At 45.2% G+C, this 21,247-nt stretch overlaps 1 protein-coding gene across 6 annotated transcripts in view; it reads left to right on the top strand.

Annotated features, from left to right (window-relative positions):
• LOC116947137 (voltage-gated delayed rectifier potassium channel KCNH8-like) overlaps nt 1-13,116 on the top strand; it is a 186,658-nt gene extending 173,542 nt beyond the window's left edge. For all 6 annotated transcript variants that reach the window (XM_076070038.1, XM_076070034.1, XM_076070029.1 and 3 more), the window contains 2 exons: nt 3,609-3,697; nt 4,530-13,116. In XM_076070038.1, coding sequence (XP_075926153.1) covers nt 3,609-3,697; nt 4,530-5,243 — 803 coding nt within the window. In that variant the 3' untranslated portion in view covers nt 5,244-13,116. The remainder of the gene's footprint in view (nt 1-3,608; nt 3,698-4,529) is intronic.
• The last annotated feature ends 8,131 nt before the right edge of the window (nt 13,117-21,247 follow it).

Here is a 21,247-nt window from a genome sequence, read left to right as displayed (position 1 = left end):
GGGAAATAAATAAAATAATAAAAATAAAACACTAAAATAAAATTATCACGACGTTTCGGCCACAACACAAGCAGCCGTCCTCAGGTGAAGAAACAGAACTGTCGGAAAGACAGCGCTCCAATGAACACTGCTAAGCTTGGCAGCGTATTTTAAGCTGGGTGGGAGGAGCAGAGCACCTTGACAAAGGAGTTTACATATCAACAGAATAATTTAGCATTGAAATAGCTATGTTCTGAACCAAGAAGATACATCAAAGCTGACGAGAAAATAATCTGGGGACAGTGAAATGCCTTTGATAAGAGAGATCAAGTGAGCTGAGTTACGTATTGCTGAGGTAGTCTTGCCCGTGAATGCAAGCAAGGTGTCAGACAGAAAACGGGTCAGTTTGTAGGTAGGTTAGTTGATAGTGGAAACGATTGGCCGAATTGGAGTACCTTCTTTATGGATTTTAGGAAGACCATAGAATATGGGTGGTCTAGTAGCAGAAGGTTTTAGGCAGAGCCGTTTGAATGGTTCGATTAGAGAGGTCGAACGGGTAATGCTATTGTTGTTTTTTGTAGCCAGGCGTTTAGTAGGATCTTTGTTGATTTTGATGTAACTGCCATCATTAAGAAGGTCCCGGATTTTGTTGTTGTATGTGGTTTTATCCATGATGACAGTAGCATTGCCCTTGTCGGCCGAGAGGATGACTGTCATCTCTCTTTTTCAATTTGGCGAGTTCAGAGCGCTCGTCTTTGCTAATGCTACTAATGGGTTTCTTAGCATTTTTAAGGATGGTGGCAATTTCCGATCTCGCAACGTCTGTCGGGATGTGTCCCAAGCCTTTGAGGGCTACCTGGACCTGGGCGATTACCGTATTTTCCCGCATATAGCCCGCATACGCATATAACCCGCAGACGCATATACCCAGCAAAAATAGAGTTTTGTGTAAAAAATTCAGATTGCCCGCATCTCCTTATACCCCGCAGGCATTCATATGTTTAACGTCGTTACCGCAGCTTAATTTCATCATATTAATATGAAGTTTACACTTGTAATACATTCCACTATCAATTGTTAACATTTAAATAATAACGTGCACAAACAAAACAAACTAACCGGAAACGAGTGAACTTAAAACAGTAAATAACTACAAAAGTAAATATCCAATAAATAAGTAACACATAACTGGTAGATAAGTAAGTACAGTTTTTGCACTGGTAGATTGCGCACTGCGCAGACAATAGCGGCACTACGGTAACACCGTCGCCTCGCCCCCCCCCCCACCTCTCTCTCCCCCCAGCTCTTCCGTCACCACCGCAGACCTTGCTCTGCAACCACCCCCCAACCCCCAACCTCTCTTTCCCCCCAGCTCTCCCGTCGCCAAAAACAAAGTGCGCCCACTTCAAACATTGTCGTTAAATGTACAAACAATTAGAATCATTGAAAACGTGATAACATGTGCAATTTTAGTGTTAGTGGTTTATTCAACAGTGCTTTAGTCAAAGGTAAGTGTTGCATAGTGGATAGTCCTACCATGAAAAAATTTAACGAGTTATGACATGTCACACGTGTAAAATATTTTTGGGATAGCCTGCACCTCCATATACCCTGCAGGGTCTTGTTTTGTTTTTAAAAATTGGTATACCCCGTGGGTTATATGCGGGAAAATACGGTATATCATCCACTGGGATGTGTTTAGGGGTGACTGCGAAATTCAACCCTTTAGCTACTACCGAGTTTAGGCTGTCAGAAATTGGGATGTTACTCTGATTGATGACAATCTTGTTAACATCTAACTTTTTAACGTGTGGCTCTGGTTTCTTTTTTGACAGGTTGAATTTAGCGATCAAGTTAACTTTACATTTGGTTAACATTGAATTAGCAGAGGAGACTGTCATGTTATCTACATGGTCCCAATCAGAAGTGGACATTTTAGCTGTTAATTTTAAGTGTGATTGTAAGAGAGTCTTGTTTAAATGATCAAGTTCAAATCAGAGCAATCTTATTATCTCTGAGATTAGCGATAGGCTAGCTTTAAACAAGATCCGTTTAGCGTTAGGAGAAGTGACAACAGCAGATGTGAGTGTAAATGCGATCGGTATTACCTTGTTATCGCGGCATCTCTTGAGAAAGGTTAGCGACTCGATCAGGTGAGCCTTCTTGTCTCGCAGTCTGCTAAAAGCTCTAACAGATGTGTGAAAACCCTCCCCGTAGAGGCGGTTTAATCTAGATTTGAAGCTTTCGTGACTGCAGGAATCCATACTCTTTGGTTCTTTCATGAACGTGATCTAATCCCGTCTGTGAAGGATGTCATTCCTGACATGCAGTATCATGGAGTTTACAAACTTAGTTGTACCTGTGGCAACAGTTACATCGGGGAAATTAAATGACATGTCTCGGACCGTGTCTGCGAACACAAGGCAGATCTGAAACACGGCAGAACCAATACCTCGGCCGTAGCTGACCATTGTTATAACGCTGTGGGCTCGCATGATATTGTTTTTTCCGAGAGCAAGGTACTCTGCAAACCGTCAGGCTACTATCAAAGGTTTGTTCATGAAGCCATCCAGATATATGAACATAGACATAACTTCAACCGAGAAGATGGATACAAATTGAGCAATCATTGGAAGGATGTTATTAACCAGGTAAAACCCTAACTGCTTTGTAGTGGTGGTCTTCTTTCATACCTGCCGGGTACTGGTCTATTTTTCCGAGTTAACTTCCCCCCCCGCATCCCCAGCTCTCTCGGCCTCCCACTTCCAACCCCGCCCACTTCCCCCCACCCCAGCCTCACTTCCCTCTCCAAGCGTCCACGCAGCGCTCCCCCTACCCCACACCCCCACCTCCCTCCTCCCTCTCCCCCCTTGCCCCTCCCCCCTTTCTTACCTATATAACCTCTTACCACGGCATCTCTCTCTCCCACTTCAGCAAAAAACATTTTTTCTTGCTGTGATTTTCCCACCTGATGATGATTGCTTGTATTGCAATCGAAACGTCGTAATTTATTTTATTTTATACCTACGTGACTTTACCGAAGGAACCAAAGAGTATGGATTCCTGCAGTCACGAAAGCTTCAAATCAAGATTAGCTCCAAATCCTCTCTACTGCGCTCTCGGGTTGTTACCAAGCGTTGTTCGCCACAGTGTCCCAACATTTCGCTCCGCGTGCTGCGAGTTCAGTTCCTCAAGAAGCTCCCAGCATGTTGAGCAAAAACCGATAACAATCTAGATTATTAGAATTATTACACTTGTAAGATAAAGGTAACTGCAAAACTCTATTGTTGCCTTTTTAATTCACAAAAATAATACAAATGTATTGCAATATATAGCACTTTGATAGTAAACTGCTGGATCAGGGCCTCCCCTCGCTGTGTAGGTCAAGAGGTCAAGAGGGATGTTTGGCTGAACTTCATCACACTGGTCAGTGCTGGGAGGAAGCACAGAACTGGTTCAGATGACATAGTGAAACTTTCCTGGTTAAAGTGAAACTTTCCTGATTATAGTGAAACTTTCCTGGTTAAATAAGGGACATTATTTCGATGATTATAAATTCCTTGTGCCAGTCGTGAGGACCGTCGTAGTTATGAACAGTGTCCCATCAGTATGCTATCTTGCATTTGCAGAGTTTCATCTCGCTGCACAGCAACCTCATGCCAGGGGTTCATCGGATCTGGAGGAAAACCGGCAAAGCATAAACCGGCTCAACGAACAGGTAGAGTTATAGGGAGCCTATTGTGCCCCTCCCTCACTCCCCCACCACCACCCTCTCGCCAGATCTTGGCAGATTGGGACTCACCCCTGCCTAGCTCTGAGCTCTCAACTCACTCTTCTCTGCTCCGCACACTCTACTACCTCTCCCCTCTCATCTCAGTTCTCCAAGCACCCACAATGCCACCGTTTTACAACGGGTGGCACTGTGTGAGTGTGAAGATTGGGTGGTGAGGGTGGAGGTAAGCGAGGTACTGTAAGTGAAGGACTGTGAGGAATTGTGTTAGGGAATGGCAGTAGATCAGACAGGGAAAGGAGGACTTCCCTCATAATCTTGATACTTAGCTGGGAGCCAAGGCAAACGTTGGTTTTATCTGACTTAATCGGGTTTGTTCCAGCTGTCAATTAGAGTGATACGTTGCTTGCAGGATTACTTACAGAGCATGTGTTTTTTTTCTCATAAAAATAAAAACCCATGTATATTTCCATGTTTATGCGTTTGTGAAAGTGACATACTCATGCAAGACGCAAAGTATACATTATTTTGCGTGTAAGTATAAGAGGGGCGAAGTGGCAATACAATGCTTTGCACCCTGCGCCATGGACCCTGACACCCGAGTTTGGTGGTGATATTCGAACTGGTCCTGGATGCCCTCTGCAACAACCAGCACTGGCCAGCATGGGGACACGGTCAAACAACCCCCAATACCAACTCAGCACGGGGAGGCCTTCATGCAGCAGTGGATTGACAAAGAGCTATAAACATATACGTAAGTATATTTGTGTGAAAGATCTCTGCGCATTTGTGTGCGTATTGTGCGTTAATTCAATTCCAGATGGACAACATGTCGGGAGAGGTGTGCCGACTCAGCAGGGATATCAGGCAACTTTCGGAGATGCTCACGCCTATCCTGAGGTCAGGGCCTCAAGGCTGGACCGCGGGTGTTGTTGTTAGCTCGTTCAACAGTAACGGAGAAGACTCCACCGCGGGGCCAGAGCGTCACCGCCACGGACCCTCCTTCTCTCTCTTGGGCCACTGCGAGAGCGGAGAGGACAGATTTCTGTCCACTGGTTCAGAGTCCCAGCAGCAGCAACAGCAGGCATGCCTGCTGTCCAGCCGAGAGCGCGACAGACACGCCATTGAAGGGGTCAGCGTTTTCCCGGCTGATAGTGGCAATCCGGGCTCTCACACCGTGCCCGGAGAAAACCTGCCAAGAGGAACTGCCTTGGAATCTGACTGCCAGGAGACTCAGGGTCAAGAGGTAGGCGTCAGAGCATTTCTTCTCCAAAGCGACGAGTCGTCACTCAGACCCAAAGGGAAGCCGCCCCCTGACTCGTCAAAGTGGCCTCAAGATGCTCCCAGTGGATCCAGCGACAGACAAAGCCCTGAGAGTCGGGTGGGGGATGCAATTGCAAACACGGCCAATGCGGTGTCGATGCTGCACTCTGGTGACAGGGACACGTTCTCTATGTGCGTGCTGAAAGGGCCTATGGGACACCAGGTCATCGACGTCGTCGAATTCGCCGATGAGGAGGGAACGAACGTGTAGAGAAAGCTATGCCGACGGGACGTGAACGCACGACAGATATCCTGGCACTGCGAGAGATATGTGGGGCCTGGATTTTCTATCGGGCCAAGATTGCAAATATGTCATTTTGACCAAAGAATTTAACCTTTATTTTGCGAAGCTATCAATTCATGAAACACTGTAGAATCGGCACATTAACGAATGGAAGCAACTGTGCTGTGGGCAGCTGCTGCTTTGCCATGTACTTGTAAAAGTGCTGAACATGTAATGAATTATTTTAAATAACTTACTGTCCATTTTTTTTACCATGGCGACAAAACACTTACAACATGGTGCCGTCAATGGCAGCCCTATGACACGTCTATTCATGGGGTGCTGCTGAAACCATGATATGCTGGAACCTGCAACGTTTTTAAATTGCGTTGCAATTTATAAACATCTTCACGTGAATCCATTTGTACACTTAGTTGAAATAACAAACATCGGATGCAGGTTGGAGCTATTAAAAAAGAAATCAAATATTATTTCCATAATATCGATACACATCTATAAAATGTTTAATGGGAGGGAGGAGGGGTTTACAACCATGTTTGGAAAAGGGGTGGTCCAAATTTTTGGGAAGAAGATGACAGGTGCATCAACATCAAGCTATGCTTATGTCGACACATTCTTCAGTAATAATACACCAGAATAAGCACATTGATGCTGGGGTTTTGATTCTCCAGAAAGTACTTTCACCACAGAGATGGAGCGGTGAAATCAACAGATGTGCGGCAGCTCGATAGATTGTTGCATCTCAAGACCATGGGAGATGTTAACGGCTTGGGGAGGCTTTCATCCAGCAGTGGATAGATCATTGCCTACGATGATGATGATGATGAATCAAAGTTTGAACCTAATGTAACTGTGAATCTATGCATACTTTTATTATCTAATTCTCAAATCACTTTGTAGCCACCCCATGTAGTATACGAGTAAGATTGTTGCCCTGGCAGCAACAATACAAATTCCCCCTCTTCTTCGTTAAGTAAAACAAATGTATGGTCTTGTTTTCTGTTCTTTTTATCAATGCACAGATATATAATGCATTCTTTGTGTACATACTAGTGGCTTCTAAAGATTCTTTTTCACTCCACCCTGGAAAGTGGCCTTGTACTGAAAACAAAATCGGGTAGACCATCGTTTCTCAAACTCCCGACCTCACGAGCCCACCACACAGGTTGTTCTAAGATCACCTAATTTCCCTCCCTTCAAATACAAATTAAGTAGTACCACGCAACACATACCTGCTGATTGTAAAACACCTATGTGATGGAGAAATGTATTATAATTAAAATAGAGGTCTTGTGTGCTCGTGCATGCTAAGGTTGCGCGATATGGAAAATTTGCGACACATTGTACGATATAAGATCCACAATAATCGTATCGTCGATTTTGTTAACTTTTGTTACATCGTGGTTATCAGCGTCACAGATTGCAAAGTTCTGAGAGATTAGAAGATGTGGAGTAGGCTTATTTTGAGTTAACTGCAGTTGCATGATTTTAATTAAACATATTTTGTACTGGATGTACAGTAAAGCACAACAAAAATACAATAAAAATGCAAAACGCAATTCCAAAAATTCTGGAAAACTGATATCACTATAATCATCACTTTGCAAAAAATGTGTGTCGTGAAAACTATGCCACGGAATCCCTAGTATGTGCACCCCAAAAGTCACGTGGAGTGTGCTGTCACACGATGCTGCTGTTTAGAAATAATGAGGGGCGTGCAGCATCTACCGACTCATTGTGTATTGAATGGAGAAGAGCGGTTAACGTGGAAAGGTGGACCATGGAGCTTCGTGTGGAACTGGAGTTTGAGAACCCCTTGGTGTAGAATATGTATAATAAGCACAATTTTAGCAACAATATTTCCAACTTTGTGTTTCATATATAGTGAAATGCAAGATGTTTTGTACTGGCGTGACTACATAAGCATGAGCAAGCAACCAGTTGTGTGGATGGTATATGTGTATCAGTGTGCACGATTGTGTTCTCATTTACCAAATGACACCACTCAAAGTTATTTCGGTGCAAAATATATATGCTCATGCGGATCTTTGTTTATCAATATTCACTGTTAGGATCATTGAACATGATGACAATATCGAATCATCAAGTGCATCAGTTCATGGGAAGGCGTTGGGCATTGTGGGCGTGGGTGAAATTGATGGGCTCATATTACCAGACTAGGAGAGTAAATGCATATTCTAGTAGCCAGTTATTGCGCTGATAATACTGCACAAGCATGCCCAACGCATACTCGTATTAAAGCTTGCATGTCATTCTAGGACGCGTCACACGTAAATTAATCAATAAATGGGCCCGGCGTGTCTCTCCGATCATGTTTCACAACGTTACGCGTCCGGTTCTTCTCTGGGTGAGATGATTTCACTGCAATGCAACACAGTCACGTTCTCGGTTCGCTTTCCATCTACCGGTGTGAACGTCGTGCTCATTGATGAGAAGCAAACCCTAAATGTGCGTGTATAAATACAGTTATAGGTAAGTGTATCCTGCCTGCTATAATTCTGTTGTTGGAAAATAATGTATTTATATATTTTACTACTGAGGCTTTAGCTTGCGATGGATATGATAGAAAGGCCATGGTTTCTACACCAGCGATACTAATGTATAACCATATCCAGTATTTTTGCATGTTGGATTATGCTGTGTACTCATTTGTACGTGGGGTTTTTAGTCTGCGCTAGGAGCAGAGCTCATCTGAAAGCTCAATTTATAATGCCACGTGGATAATAAGCAATGCTCCTTATTTCTGCCTGCGCCACGTGTGAACTGAGCAGCTAATTGGCTTCATCATTAAACTCGAGTTCCAAATTATTTAGGTGGTTTGGGGGCAGGATTCAAAAACCCGAGCGATGGAGCTCTGCTTTGCTTCCATGCAGAGTCTGGATTCAGGCCCAGGATTACAGAAATGGCAGAGGTGAATAAATAAATGTCTAGCCAAGATTAAACATGTTCTACTTTTGTAACAAAGAAAATATCGCAATGTACACCAGCAGCGGACACTGTTGCTGCCTTAGCCTTCTCCAAACACTGGAATGCTCGTTTCTTCATGTTCCACATGCATCACAATAACAGTATCAATAAGACGATATGTTTCGTCGGAACCAACAAGGATAAAAATGTTGGCAAGTTCATTAATAATGTGTAATAGCATTACGATGAAGTCAAAGGTGTTGGATATAATTTCAGTAGTTAAACTAAAGAAATTGCTTATGACTCGTGATGGCCTACTTGGTGTGAATTAGAATAATTATATGTCTGACTTTTACAGATACAAGTTTTTGTTCAGCGTTTTAGTGATGAGTTATCACGTAAATTTTGACTTAAAACTTTCGAGACTGCAGGAATTAATATTCTTTGGTTCTTTTGGTTAAGTCATGTAGATAGAAAATAAAAACTAAAAACCCACGACGTTTGGGTCTGTCTCCAGGAAAGTAACCCATACTGAGGCCTACCTAAAACCTGATTCCCACCACAATCCATCCCAGAAGAATTCCCTCATCAAAACGCTACACCATAGAGCTCAATATTTCTCCGACCATGAACATCTATCCAGTGAACTCAAACACGTACACCAAGCTCTCAAGGCGAATGGATGTTCTGACTACACAATCCACAAAGCCATCACCCTAACCTTTAGGAAGGAGCCATCTGAAGATCCAATCAAAACCATCACCTTGCCATACATAGCAGGGGTAACCAAAAATATTTCCAAAATCATGAACAAACAAAAGATCCAGGTCCGATTTAACACAGTACATCAAATTCGTGATCTGATCCCATCTGTGAAAGACAAGATTCTTGACATGCAATATCCCGGCGTCTACAAACTAAGTTCACTGGCGGAGCCAGTGGGGGTGGGGTGGCACGTGCCCCCCCAATGATCCGATCGAAATTCCTCATTTCGATCGGAGCATTGGGGTTTATTAGTAATAAATCAGCATTTTGCGACCCCCACTGCCACTGTGTAGCATATTATTACGTGCCAGGGACTCTATGAGATGATAGGACAATAGTCTGAGTCCATAATGAGTCCATAATTGGCAATAAGTAACGGCAAAGCAGTGACTCGGAATTGTGCGCAGTTGCGTGTACAGTACACGACTTCCCTGAAGGCATCAGCACCTTCAGCGAGCGCGATGCTGATCACACACGGTTCGAATTCGACCCTCGTCATCGCCACACGCGCGTCAAATAAAAAGCAAGGGACAAGTCCTTACTTACTAACAACTCCAACCATTTTTCATTGCTGGAGGGACTGCCCCCCCTACCTGAAAATCCTGGCTCCGCCATTGACTAAGCTGTATCTGTGGCAGCAGTTACATTGGGGAAACTAAGCGACATGTCTCGAACCGTGTTCGTGAACATAAGGCAGATTTGAAACACGGTAGGACCAATACTTCCGCCGTGGCTGATCATTATTTAAATGTGGCTGGCTCACACGAAATTGATTTCACTAAGACGATGGTACTTTGCAAGCCTACTGGCTGTCAAAAAAGATTCGTTCATGAAGCCATCCATATATACAGACACAGACACAATTTCAACCGAGAGGACGGTGATAAACTCAGCAATCATTGGAAAGATGTAATCGACCACTCTGGGTCTTGACTTGATTTGTGTTTTCTTGTCAACCTCCACCGTCAGCAGTGTGGGTGTGTGGAGTGAGGTGCAATGCCCCCTATCTCTACCCCCCTCTCTCCCCCTATCTCTACCCCCTCTCTCCCCCCTCTCTCTCCCCCTATCTCTACCCCCTTTCTCTCCCCTTATCTCTACCCCCCTCTCTCTCTCCCCCTATCTCTACCCCCTCTCTCCCCTATCTCTCCCCCTCTCTCTCCCCCTATCTTTACCCCCTCTCTCTCCCCTTATCTCTACCCTCTCTCTCCCCCTATCTCTACCCCCCCTCTCTCGCCCCCCTATCTCTCCCCCTCTCTCTCCCCCTATCTTTACCCCCTCTCTCCCCCGTTGTATTCTCCTCCATTTACATTAGCTGCCCCGTCCATGCTGCTGACACACTTGGACTACGCCCATCTCTAAACCTTTATAAACAGTTTGCCTTTGGAGGCTAACCTTTTCCTGATGACGACCACTTGTGTTGCGATCGAAACGTCGTGGGTTTTTTGTTTTTATTTTCTATCTACGTGACTTTACCGAAAGAACCAAAGAATAAGTTATCACATACTCAGTTTTTCTATAAAAAAATTTTAACATGCTTTCCTGGAGTAACACCAACAATAAAATAGTTTTCACAAGTCATCATTCACATCCATTTCTGTATCTTCAGTATAATTCCCTCAATTGGCAAGTGTTAAGTTTTGTTGAACAAACACACAAAGTTTTGATTTAAAACTTTCGTGACTGCAGGGATTCATATTCTTGGTTCTTTCGATAAAGTCATGTAGAAGGGAAACAATTAAATAATCAAATATATATAGAAAACAATAAAATTATCATGACGTTTCGACTGCAACACAAGCAATCATCATCAGGTGTGAAAACCACAGCAAGAAAATATCATATTTTCTTGCCGTGTGTTTTGGGTCATTGTCATGCTTGAATACCCATCCACGACCCATTTTCAATGTCCTGGCTGAGGGAAAGAGGTTCTCACCCAAGATTTGACGGTACATGGCCCCGTCCATCGTCCCTTTGATGCGGTGAAGTTGTCGTGCCCCCTTAGCAGAAAAACACCCCCAAAGCATAATGTTTCCACCTCCATGTTTGACGGTGGAGATGGTGTTCTTAGGGTCATAGGCAGCATTCCTCCGCCAAACACGGCGAGTTGAGTTGATGCCAAAGAGCTCCATTTTGGTCTCATCTGACCACAACACTTTCACCCAGTTGTCCTCTGAATCATTCAGATGTTCATTGGTAAACTTCAGACGGGCATGTATATGTGCTTTCTTGAGCAGGGGGACCTTGCGGGCGCTGCAGGATTTCAGTCCTTCACGGCGTAGTGTGTTACCAATTGTTTTCTTGGTGACTATGGTCCCAGCTGCCTTGAGATCATTGACAAGATCCTCCCGTGTAGTTCTGGGCTGATTCCTCACCATTCTCAGGATCATTGCAACTCCACGAAGTGAGATATTCCATGGAGCCCCATGGAAGATCTCGCACCAACTGTTGTCACTTTCTCACCAAGCTGCTTGGCAATGGTTTTGTAGCCATTCCAGCCCTGTGTAGGTCTACAATCTTGTCCCTGACATCCTTGGAGAGCTCTTTGGTCTTGGCCATGGTGGAGAGTTTGGAATCTCATTGATTGATTGCTTCTGTGGACAGGTGTCTTTTATACAGGTAACAAGCTGAGATTAGGAGCACTCCCTTTAAGAGTGTGCTCCTAATCTCAGCTCGTTACCTGTATAAAAGACACCTGGGAGCCAGAAATCTTTCTGATTGAGAGGGGGTCAAATACTTATTTCCCTCATTAAAATGCAAATCAATTTATAACTTTTTGACATGCGTTTTTCTGGATTTTTTTGTTGCTATTGTCTCTCACTGTTCAAATAAACCTACCATTAAAATTATAGACTGATCATTTCTTTGTCAGTGGGCAAACGTACAAAATCAGCAGGGGATCAAATACTTTTTTTCCCTCACTGTACATCAAAAAAGAGGAATGGTTAGACTAATCGAATGCATTCTGCCACCTACAGCACCGAATGTCCTAAATGAAACCCAGTGTCAAAACCCACGGCTCCATCTCACGGTTGATTTGGTTTCTAACACAGGGCTTAATTCGTGATTTAATTATTTTATGCATTGGTAGTAGACTGGAGTAGACATGTGACCTACTATAGCACGAGGTATGGAAGATGTGGTGTGCTGGGAGAATAAATATGTATAGATAAATTACTTTACACTTTAAATTTACGTTACAATTTTATCATAACAATTGTTCTGTAACTCAATAAAGTAACTTACTGTGCCAACACCTTCGCTTGAAGAAAATAAGAATTATTGTTGGCTCCTACATATAGCTTAAACACGCTCTTTGCAAAGTGACAGTGATGTTTGCATTTGCTTTGTGGACACCTTATATGCCACGCACATTTGTTGTCCGAGAAGAAAGACATACACGAGTGTCGAGCCAAGTGTACACATTATTGCTTGGGGACTATGTTTGCGTGGGTTTTGGGGGGTTACAGAGATGGATGGCATATGAGCTGGATGGTGTGAAGATGGGAAAGAAAGTGGAACCCGGGATGAAGCCTCTTTTCTTCCCTTAGAACTTGCGTGATCCAGTCCTCCATGTGCCTCATCTTTCACCTCAACACCTGCTCTCTACCGTGGGCAAATGTGAAACTCAACACGAATTTAAAGTTGGCCTACCGTGAGCACGGCATAGGGATTACATAAATGCATGTCCAAACATGCATTTATGTAAAGAAATACTAGCTCCAGTATGGGGCTTTGTCCTAAAAATATTTCGGGGTTAAGTCGAAACAAAAAAATTCGCACCTGCCATTTGGCAAATCCAAAGTTGGTCTACCTGCTGTCAGCGGGGCCTATGTTACCTGATATGATTCTTGTGTTTCTTTTGATTATATCCTTATAATTGTGTATTTTTGTTTATGCAATGGTAGTTGATTTTATATGACTCTGACGACCATGGGCAATGATTCATCATGAATGCATCCTTTAATCGTGGCAATTGCCACAGTTTACGGAATCTGTATGCACTGATAGTGGGTAATGTAATTCCGCATTGCATAACTTATGGCATGCAAATTCGATTTCATTTAAAATGCATACGTAGATTTTGTTTGTTTTGTTTCTAAGTATACTGTATGCCAATTAATGCACAAATATAAGTGTCTTTGCCTTATCTGCCTGTATAATTATTTATTGAGCACTTCACTTTGTAACATGTGTGAGGTTGTGTAGAATGTGAATCGTACATGACCACAGAGACGGAGTGATGAAATCAGCTCGCGTGCAAGAGTGAAGTGGATTGTTCCATCGTGAGACCATGAGCAATGGTTTTGGGATGCCTTAATCCAGCAGCGGATTGACAGTGCTGAAAGTTATTACAGTACTTCCATTATTACACACTTTAAAGGAATACATTTGCAACAATGTTACGTGCAATTTGAGACAATGAAGTTATCATACTAACACAGTTTGATGAGTTCATCCCCGTTAATGTCATCCATCGACTAGGTCTTGTGTCGATGTAATTAATGGACCATGAGTGGGGCTTAATTTAGGTCTGCCCGACTCCAGCAACCCCAGAAGATATTTCTGCATCCAGCACAGCACATCTAGTATACCTCTCACTGTGGCTGTGGCCACTTGTCACGAGTAGTAGCCTCGTGAGAAATTAAGCCCCATGTAGCAGCACAGCAGGTGTTGGGGGATCACAGAGGTCATGGCGCACTCCTGTGAAAGCCTCATTCCAAGATTTCAATATTTAATGCATGGCTCCACCACCATCTCCTCCACCACGGTGCTCCACACGCGACCCGCATCACAGACGGCTGGGGGTCAGCTGGGGCCAATAGACCTTCCGTGGGTTCTCCGTATTCTTAAAACTGCAACGTGCGCACAAACTAATATCGTTATTTATTTAAACTTACTTGGGGTTAGTAAATCTTAATAATTTTCTTAAACACTTTTTCCCCCCCACAATGCTATCTCCATTGTCATATCGGTGTCACGCTACAAGACGGAGGACCCATTAAAACTCTCGCAGAGCAGCGCAGCACGATGTGGTAGAGAATTGCGTAATAGCAGATATCACAGAACCGCATCTGGCATCCCTTCGAGTGACCTCTTGTGTTATACTTGGGGGCAAAATTTTCTCACTTGTCCTGCTTACAGAGTGAAATGTTCGTCTCACGACAGTCACACTAATATTTTAATTCTCAGAGATGGCATTTAGTCAAAGTAAATTGCATATCCAAAAGTAAGAACTTTTTGTGAAGACACTGGCGACCGCTCTAAGTACATCAATGCACTACCCTCGAGAACCCAGTGTTAATCACAGGTGGCTGTCCGGATTGAAACCCAGGAGCTCAGTGCCCAGACCACTGAGCCACCCGGCCATCTTAAGTCGGCTTTTATATATATGTAGTGTGTCTGACGAGGCACACACTAAAGTCTGGAGGCACCACGATTTATTAAGAACACTTTAACAGGCTTACAAGTTAACCATACTCAGGGCTGTCCGGATTGAAACCCAGAAGCTCAGTGCCCAGACCACTGAGCCACCCGGCCATCTTAAGTCGGCTTTTATATATATGTAGTGTGTCTGACGAGGCACACACTAAAGTCTGGAGGCACCACGATTTATTAAGAACACTTTAACAGGCTTACAAGTTAACCATACTCAGGGCTGTCCGGATTGAAACCCAGAAGCTCAGTGCCCAGACCACTGAGCCACCCGGCCATCTTAAGTCGGCTTTTATATATATGTAGTGTGTCTGACGAGGCACACACTGAAGTCTGGAGGCACCACGATTTATTAACACTTTAACAGGCTTACAAGTTAACCATACTCAGGGCTATTCTAGACCCCAAAAAGGGATAGGGGGTCCCTGCCTCACTGAGTCCCTATGACCGACGTTCTCCGGCTCACCCCCCGACGTGACCACACACGGACAGCTCTCCCGCTAGACCAACCCGATCGCTCCGCCTCCGTCCCTCATATCCTCCTCGAGCGTGGCCTCGCTCCGCCTCTCACCACGACCCTTTCTCAGTCTCTCGCGACGGAACCGGAGCCAGCGTGACATGGCCCCCCGGGCCACCGTTTCCGGACCCCCTTTACCACTCTGTGTCAGCACGTCCACTCTCTCCGACGGGACCCCGCTTCTTGGGCCCGCTTCTCCGATGCATCCCCGTCGGCCCCCATCGAGAGGTAAGTGCGCATTCACTCACCCATTGTGGTTGGCTTATATGCCACGGAGACGCTATTTACGTCTCTACATATAATGGAGCTCATAGGTCACGTATTGCTATTTCCAGAAAAAAAATATTATCTGTCTGAAGACTCTATTCATGACTTTATAAAAATGAGTAATTATTAGGAGTAAAAATACAAAACTCCCAAATGATTCGCTATGAATCTCACTACAACGCTCACCAACACCAATGTTCACATCTGTGCAGGTGGAGGGGGTTGCCATATTAGCTATAAATAACATTTGAAAAATGTAACAAAATCTGCCAGTTATTTATTATACTCTTTAGTTCTTTTGGTAAAGTCACGTAGGTAGAAAAAATCATAGATCACGACGTTTCGATCGCCACACAAGCAATCGTCTTCAGGTGAGAGAGAGAGAGACAGGCTGCTGAAACAAGTCCTTATATATAGAGCCGTGAGGGGGGAGTTGCCACATCGGGCAAGAGGGCGGGGCTAGAGATTCTGCCTAAGCGAGTGGGAAATCCAAAGATGGGAACCAAGATGGGGGGGGGGGGTAGGATGACCTCCACGACGACGAGCTGAGGAGGCGGCCATTTTATTGTGCGAGATTAGCATGTCAATGTAAACGAACCAACGTAACGGTGGCTGTGCTAGTGCGACATCCAGCTAGTTAGAACACGAGGGAAACATACGAGGGACAACATCACATCGAGGGAAGGAGAGAGAGAACAACAACAACCGCCATTCGCCACTAAGTGGCGGTGACGTCACCACGACGCTTGTGCCAGGCCATGTGCACCTTGAGGCCACGTGAAGTGTCGAACGCCCGCTGGCAGGAGGTCACGGGGCAGACCCAAGTGCCACGGGTCGACTGACTGAGATGACTGGCTGATGCACTACCTGTGCCCCCTCCTGTGCCAACCTGCTGTGCTTTAGCCACCCGGCGCTCCGCTCGTTGTGAGCGTCGCTCCTCCGCCCTCCGTTGTTGTTGGAGGGCGACTGCCTCCAACTGCCCAGTAGCATCCTTCACGAGCCTCCTCCACAGAGGCCGATCTTAACACCGCTGGTACCAGTCATCGGCAAGTCCACTCAGCTCCACGTCCTCCTGTACCACATCACTCCATCTCTTCTCTAGCCCGTGCCGTGCCCGTTTAGCCCCCTCGATCCGGCCGAACAAAATCTGTATAGTCATGCGGTGGCTGGGCATGCGGGCTACATGACCCAGCCAACACAGCCTTGCCCGCCGGAGGAGCTCACCGATGGGACCTTGCCCAGATCTTTCAAGGATTTGTGAGCTCCTCACACAATCCAGCCTGGTTAAACCCAGGATGGATCGTAGGCAGGCTAGCATATATGTTTCTAACCGGCGAAGATGTTCCATTAGGGGGGTCCACGTTTCGCAAGCGTAGAGAAGGGAGGGAATGACCGTGGCCGAGAAGACCTGAAGCTTAGTGCGGAGCGACAGACCAGGTAGCTTCCACACAGCGTTACGCAACCGATGAAAAGATATTGCCGCTAGACTGATTCGGAGTGAGACCTCCGCTGTTAAGCTGGAGCCGGTCATAAGCACACTGCCCAGGTATGGGAAACTCTCCACTGTCTCCACAACTGCCCCATCACCGATTGGGAGTTGTGGGGGTGGAGTGTCCGATGGTACAAAATACCCAGGTAGGTGCTTAGTTTTGGTGGGGCTGATGGTAAGAGAAAGACACACCGAGAGGCACACAGAGAGAGAGAGACACACACAGAGACACACCCATACACAGAGAGAGAGACACGCACACAAAGTGACAAACAGACACACAAAGAGACACAGAGAGAGAGACACAGATAGAGAGACACAAACAGAGACACATAGAGAGACACAGCTAAGGAAACACAGGGAGACACACAGAGAGACACAGAAAGACACACCCATACACAGAGAGAGACACGCACACAAAGTGACAGAGAGAGACACACAAAGAGACACAGAGAGACACAGATAGAGAGACACAAACAGAGACACATAGAGAGACACACCTAGGGAAACACAGGGAGACACACATAGAGACACAGAAAGACACACCTATACACAGAGAGAGAGACACGCACACAAAGTGACAGACACACACAAAGAGACACAGAGAGAGAGACACAAACAGAGACACAAAGAGAGACACACCTAGGGAAACACAGGGAGACACACACAGAGAGGCACACAAAAAGATACACCCATACACAGAGAGAGACACGCACACAAAGTGACAAACAGAGAGAGAGACACACACAGAGAGACACACAGAGACACAAAGAGAGACACCTAGGGAAACACAGGGAGACACACACAGAGAGACACACAGAAAGACACACCCATACACAGAGAGAGACACACACACAAAGTAACAGAGAGAGAGAGACACACAAAGAGACACAAAGAGGGAGAGATACAGGGAGACACACAGAGAGAGACACACGCACAAAGAGACAGACACACAACATCACAGCCAGTTGTAGTCTGCTAAACACGAGAGCCACCGCCACATCGAGGGAAAGGGGGCAACATTGGCTTTGTTAGTGAGACATTTAGCCCGTTAATGTAAATGTCTTCACGTGAATCTGTTTATAAAATCAAAACAACCCTATCTCCAACTTATTACATAATTCATATTTCGTAATTCACATTGTTAATTACATGTATAGGGGTTTCAATTCTGTATTTGTTGTCGCAATATCGATAACCATACATACGAAAAAAATACGGGTTCCTGATGGTCGCACATTTAGGGATGTCCAGAAATAAACAATTTTCATATTTTAAATTGAGAAACGAAGCCAAATCAATAACGAGGCGACTTAAGGCGCCGTGCCGTTCGTGTGTTTGCGCGTGCCAATCGCTTCATTCATTATTAAAAAACGGTGATCCGTTTACCAACACTCTGCCACGAGTGAATCCAGTACGTGGCTTAACGATTGCTGCTCTTCTGTGCTTTGCACCTCTGTTACCTACCTGGCGTCGTAACCAGGGCTTGTGTGTGCATCACGCTGCGAGTCAAAATGCATTAGGCTCATTTAAATTCAATTGCTTTACAAGGACGAGTGCGCAGCGCATGATTATTTTGCAAAATGTCTTGTCAAAGACTCGTGCTCGCATTTCTGTTTACATCAGTGCATGCTACACACAGCTGCTTGCCAGGGTTTGTGAGGTTATATCGGGATCTTTCTCTTTTGTTGGCATGCAAGGGACACGTGTGCCTATTCTATTGTGTGACTGCGCGCGTGTGTGTCTGTGCCTTCATAGGTGCTTGCTAACAGCACTTGCCCCAACAGTATGTTAAGTCTATATGGGGGATCTTTGTCTGCGTCCCTTTGTGCGAGCTACGTTCAAGTATTTATAAATCCTATGTAAGTGTACCTGTGCCTCTTTGTTTTGCATGCTGCTGTATGTGTATGCCTATTTGTGTATGCTTGCATACGTTAGTATATGTGTACGCCCGTGTGTGCATGCATTCGTTAGCCTGTATGTACGGAGGATCTTTGTGCATGCTTGTGTAGGTCAGTCTGTATCCTTAGCTCTTTCGGTAAAGTCACGTTGAAGGGAAACAATAAAATAATAAAATAAATATAACACAATAAAAATTCTCACGACGTTTCGACCATAACACAAACGATCGTCATCATACTGATCATACTGATGACGACCGTTTGTATTATGGTCGAAACGTCGTGATAATTTTTATTGTTTTATATATATTTAATTACTTTATTGTTTCCCTTCAACGTGACTTTACCGAAAGAGCTAAGAATATGAATTACTGCAGTCACGAAAGCTTTAAATAAAAATTTTAGGTCAGTCTGCTTGCGTGAGCATAATTGTGCATGTATGTCTGCGTGTACATGCGTGTTGTATGTCTTTGTACAAGCCAGCGGTCGAGGTACCAGTATGCAGCCAATGTTCACTCAAAAACAGACAAAGACGCCTATACGCTCTGGTTCATTCGGTAAAGTCACGTAGGTGTGGAACAAAATAAATAAAAGAAATCACGACGTTTCGATTGCAACACAAGCAATCATCATCAGGTGGGAAAACCACAGCAAGGCATGTTTTTTTTTTTGCTGAAGTGGGAGAAAGATGCCGTGGTAAGAGGTTATATAGGTAAGAGAGGGTGCCGATGTTTTTACACATCGCACTCGGTACTCAATTGAGGCTGAGTCGACCTAGGGGAGGCCCAGGACCGGTGCAGATAACCGTCACTGGTGTTGGCCATGATCGGGAATCGAACGCGGATCGTCGGGCACGACCGCTTCCCACTGCGGTGTGTCGGCTGATGGCCAACACACACAGCCTCTCTCACACACTGCCGTTTCCCCTCTGCGGAATCATCATAGTATAGGAATAGGAAGCATTATGAAAAGTCAAGGTTACACATATTTGGTGTTTTTTTAATGAGTGTCAGCATGGTGCATCGTCATATGCCGGCATATCTCGACCACAGTGCGTCACTTGTCTGTGCATGCCCGGGCGTGCTGCTGGCCACCCATCACTTGCTCCAACAGTCTGCTATGGGGGGGGGATCTTTGTCTTTGTGTGTGCATGCATGTCTATGTGTCCGCACTTGGTCGTATGTGTGTGTGTGTGCGCACGCACGTTTCTCATCAGAGACGCAGGGGGGCCCATTAGAAGCTCAGACTCTCTGCTCGGTTGAGAAGCCGCGCGTCTCACGAGTTCATTTCTCACCGCTTGCTTTCTTTCTCCCAAACCTTTGCCTGCACGGTGACACAGCCATGCGTCAAACGGCTGTGATCTGTCACAACGAACCATCGCACAGCCGCTTTGGAGGTCTGCTTATGATCTGTCACCCACCAGTCGCATCCCTGCAAGGGAGGCTCGCTTACCCACGCACCCAACCACAATGGGACGTCTGTAGATGTAGATCAAGCTGTACCCTACAAAGCTGTATGTAATAAAGATGACCACAAGACTTTGTCCGCAATTTCCAGGGTTTATGAATTATTATATGTTCCATAAGCAATTGCATCCGAATGACTGGAATGCATTTTGACTTGCAGTCTCCTTTTATTTCGTGTGGCTGATGTAGATGCAGAGCAACAACTAAAATGTCACATTCAGATGGTCAGGTCAGATAACCGCGTCAGGAGCAGAGGAATGTATCGCTGTAGTGTCTCCTTTGTATCAGCGGATCGGGCATTGTATTGTAAAATGTGGTATGGTCTGTTCTGGATGATCACAGTCGGACACTGAAAAGTTTTAATTTTCCATTTGTCCATCAGGTATCCGCATCAGCCATGATTTGTACGGATGCGGTTTAGGGTGGACCATGAGCTTCGTGGAAGATCCAAACTAGGGATCTCGGTGTGTGTAGATTACACTGCACAACGAGGATGGTAGTGCATATATTCAGAATGTATGCATGTGTGCAAGCTAAGGGCATAACAATTCCTCGATTATTATGAATTTCAATCTTACAGTACATGCATCGATTTTTCCATGTTAGATCCCCCGTATTGCCTTTAACAGACTGTTGGGGCAAGTGCTGTTAGCGAACGCCTATCAAGGTCGGCACGGCATACGAGGGAGTGCGGGACCAACACGCCCAGCAGCCCTTTGCTCCCCGATGCACAGACACCACACACACTGCACTGTTGAGAACCAGGCCACCGTGGTGGGGAAAACAGTTTCGTGTGCAATGCTATAAATGGAACCACGCGTCACTGACCAAATTCACGGTGGCATTGAGGATAAAACATATCTCCAGCAGCCACCACGGGGATAGGGCTGGAACAATGCATTATTCAATATTGATCCGTTTAGCTCACAATGCATGCATATAATTGCGTCGGTAGGTATCTATGTTTGCAGGTTCGTAAGATTGGTGCGTGTTGTCGATAATGGGTTCGCGTGATCCCTGCAGCTGCCAGAGGCCGCTACGTTCATCACAATGCCTAAAAAACATGACCGATTCTTTCATTCTAATTAGTGACAATTCATTGAATGGCCACGGGATGAATCGGGACACCAAAAGGGTTCATTTCAACCGGGCCTCTCTGGGTCAACGTCCCGAGAAAAATATTTCCTAATTCGGCACACCAATTC

This window comes from Petromyzon marinus, chromosome 2 (genome assembly GCF_048934315.1).
Source record: "Petromyzon marinus isolate PM22_M1 ecotype Great Lakes invasive population chromosome 2, UKy_Petmar_22M1.pri1.0, whole genome shotgun sequence".
Taxonomy (NCBI): domain Eukaryota; kingdom Metazoa; phylum Chordata; class Hyperoartia; order Petromyzontiformes; family Petromyzontidae; genus Petromyzon; species Petromyzon marinus.
Note: the sequence above shows the minus strand (reverse complement) of the source record. Positions and strands in the feature narration are given on the sequence as shown.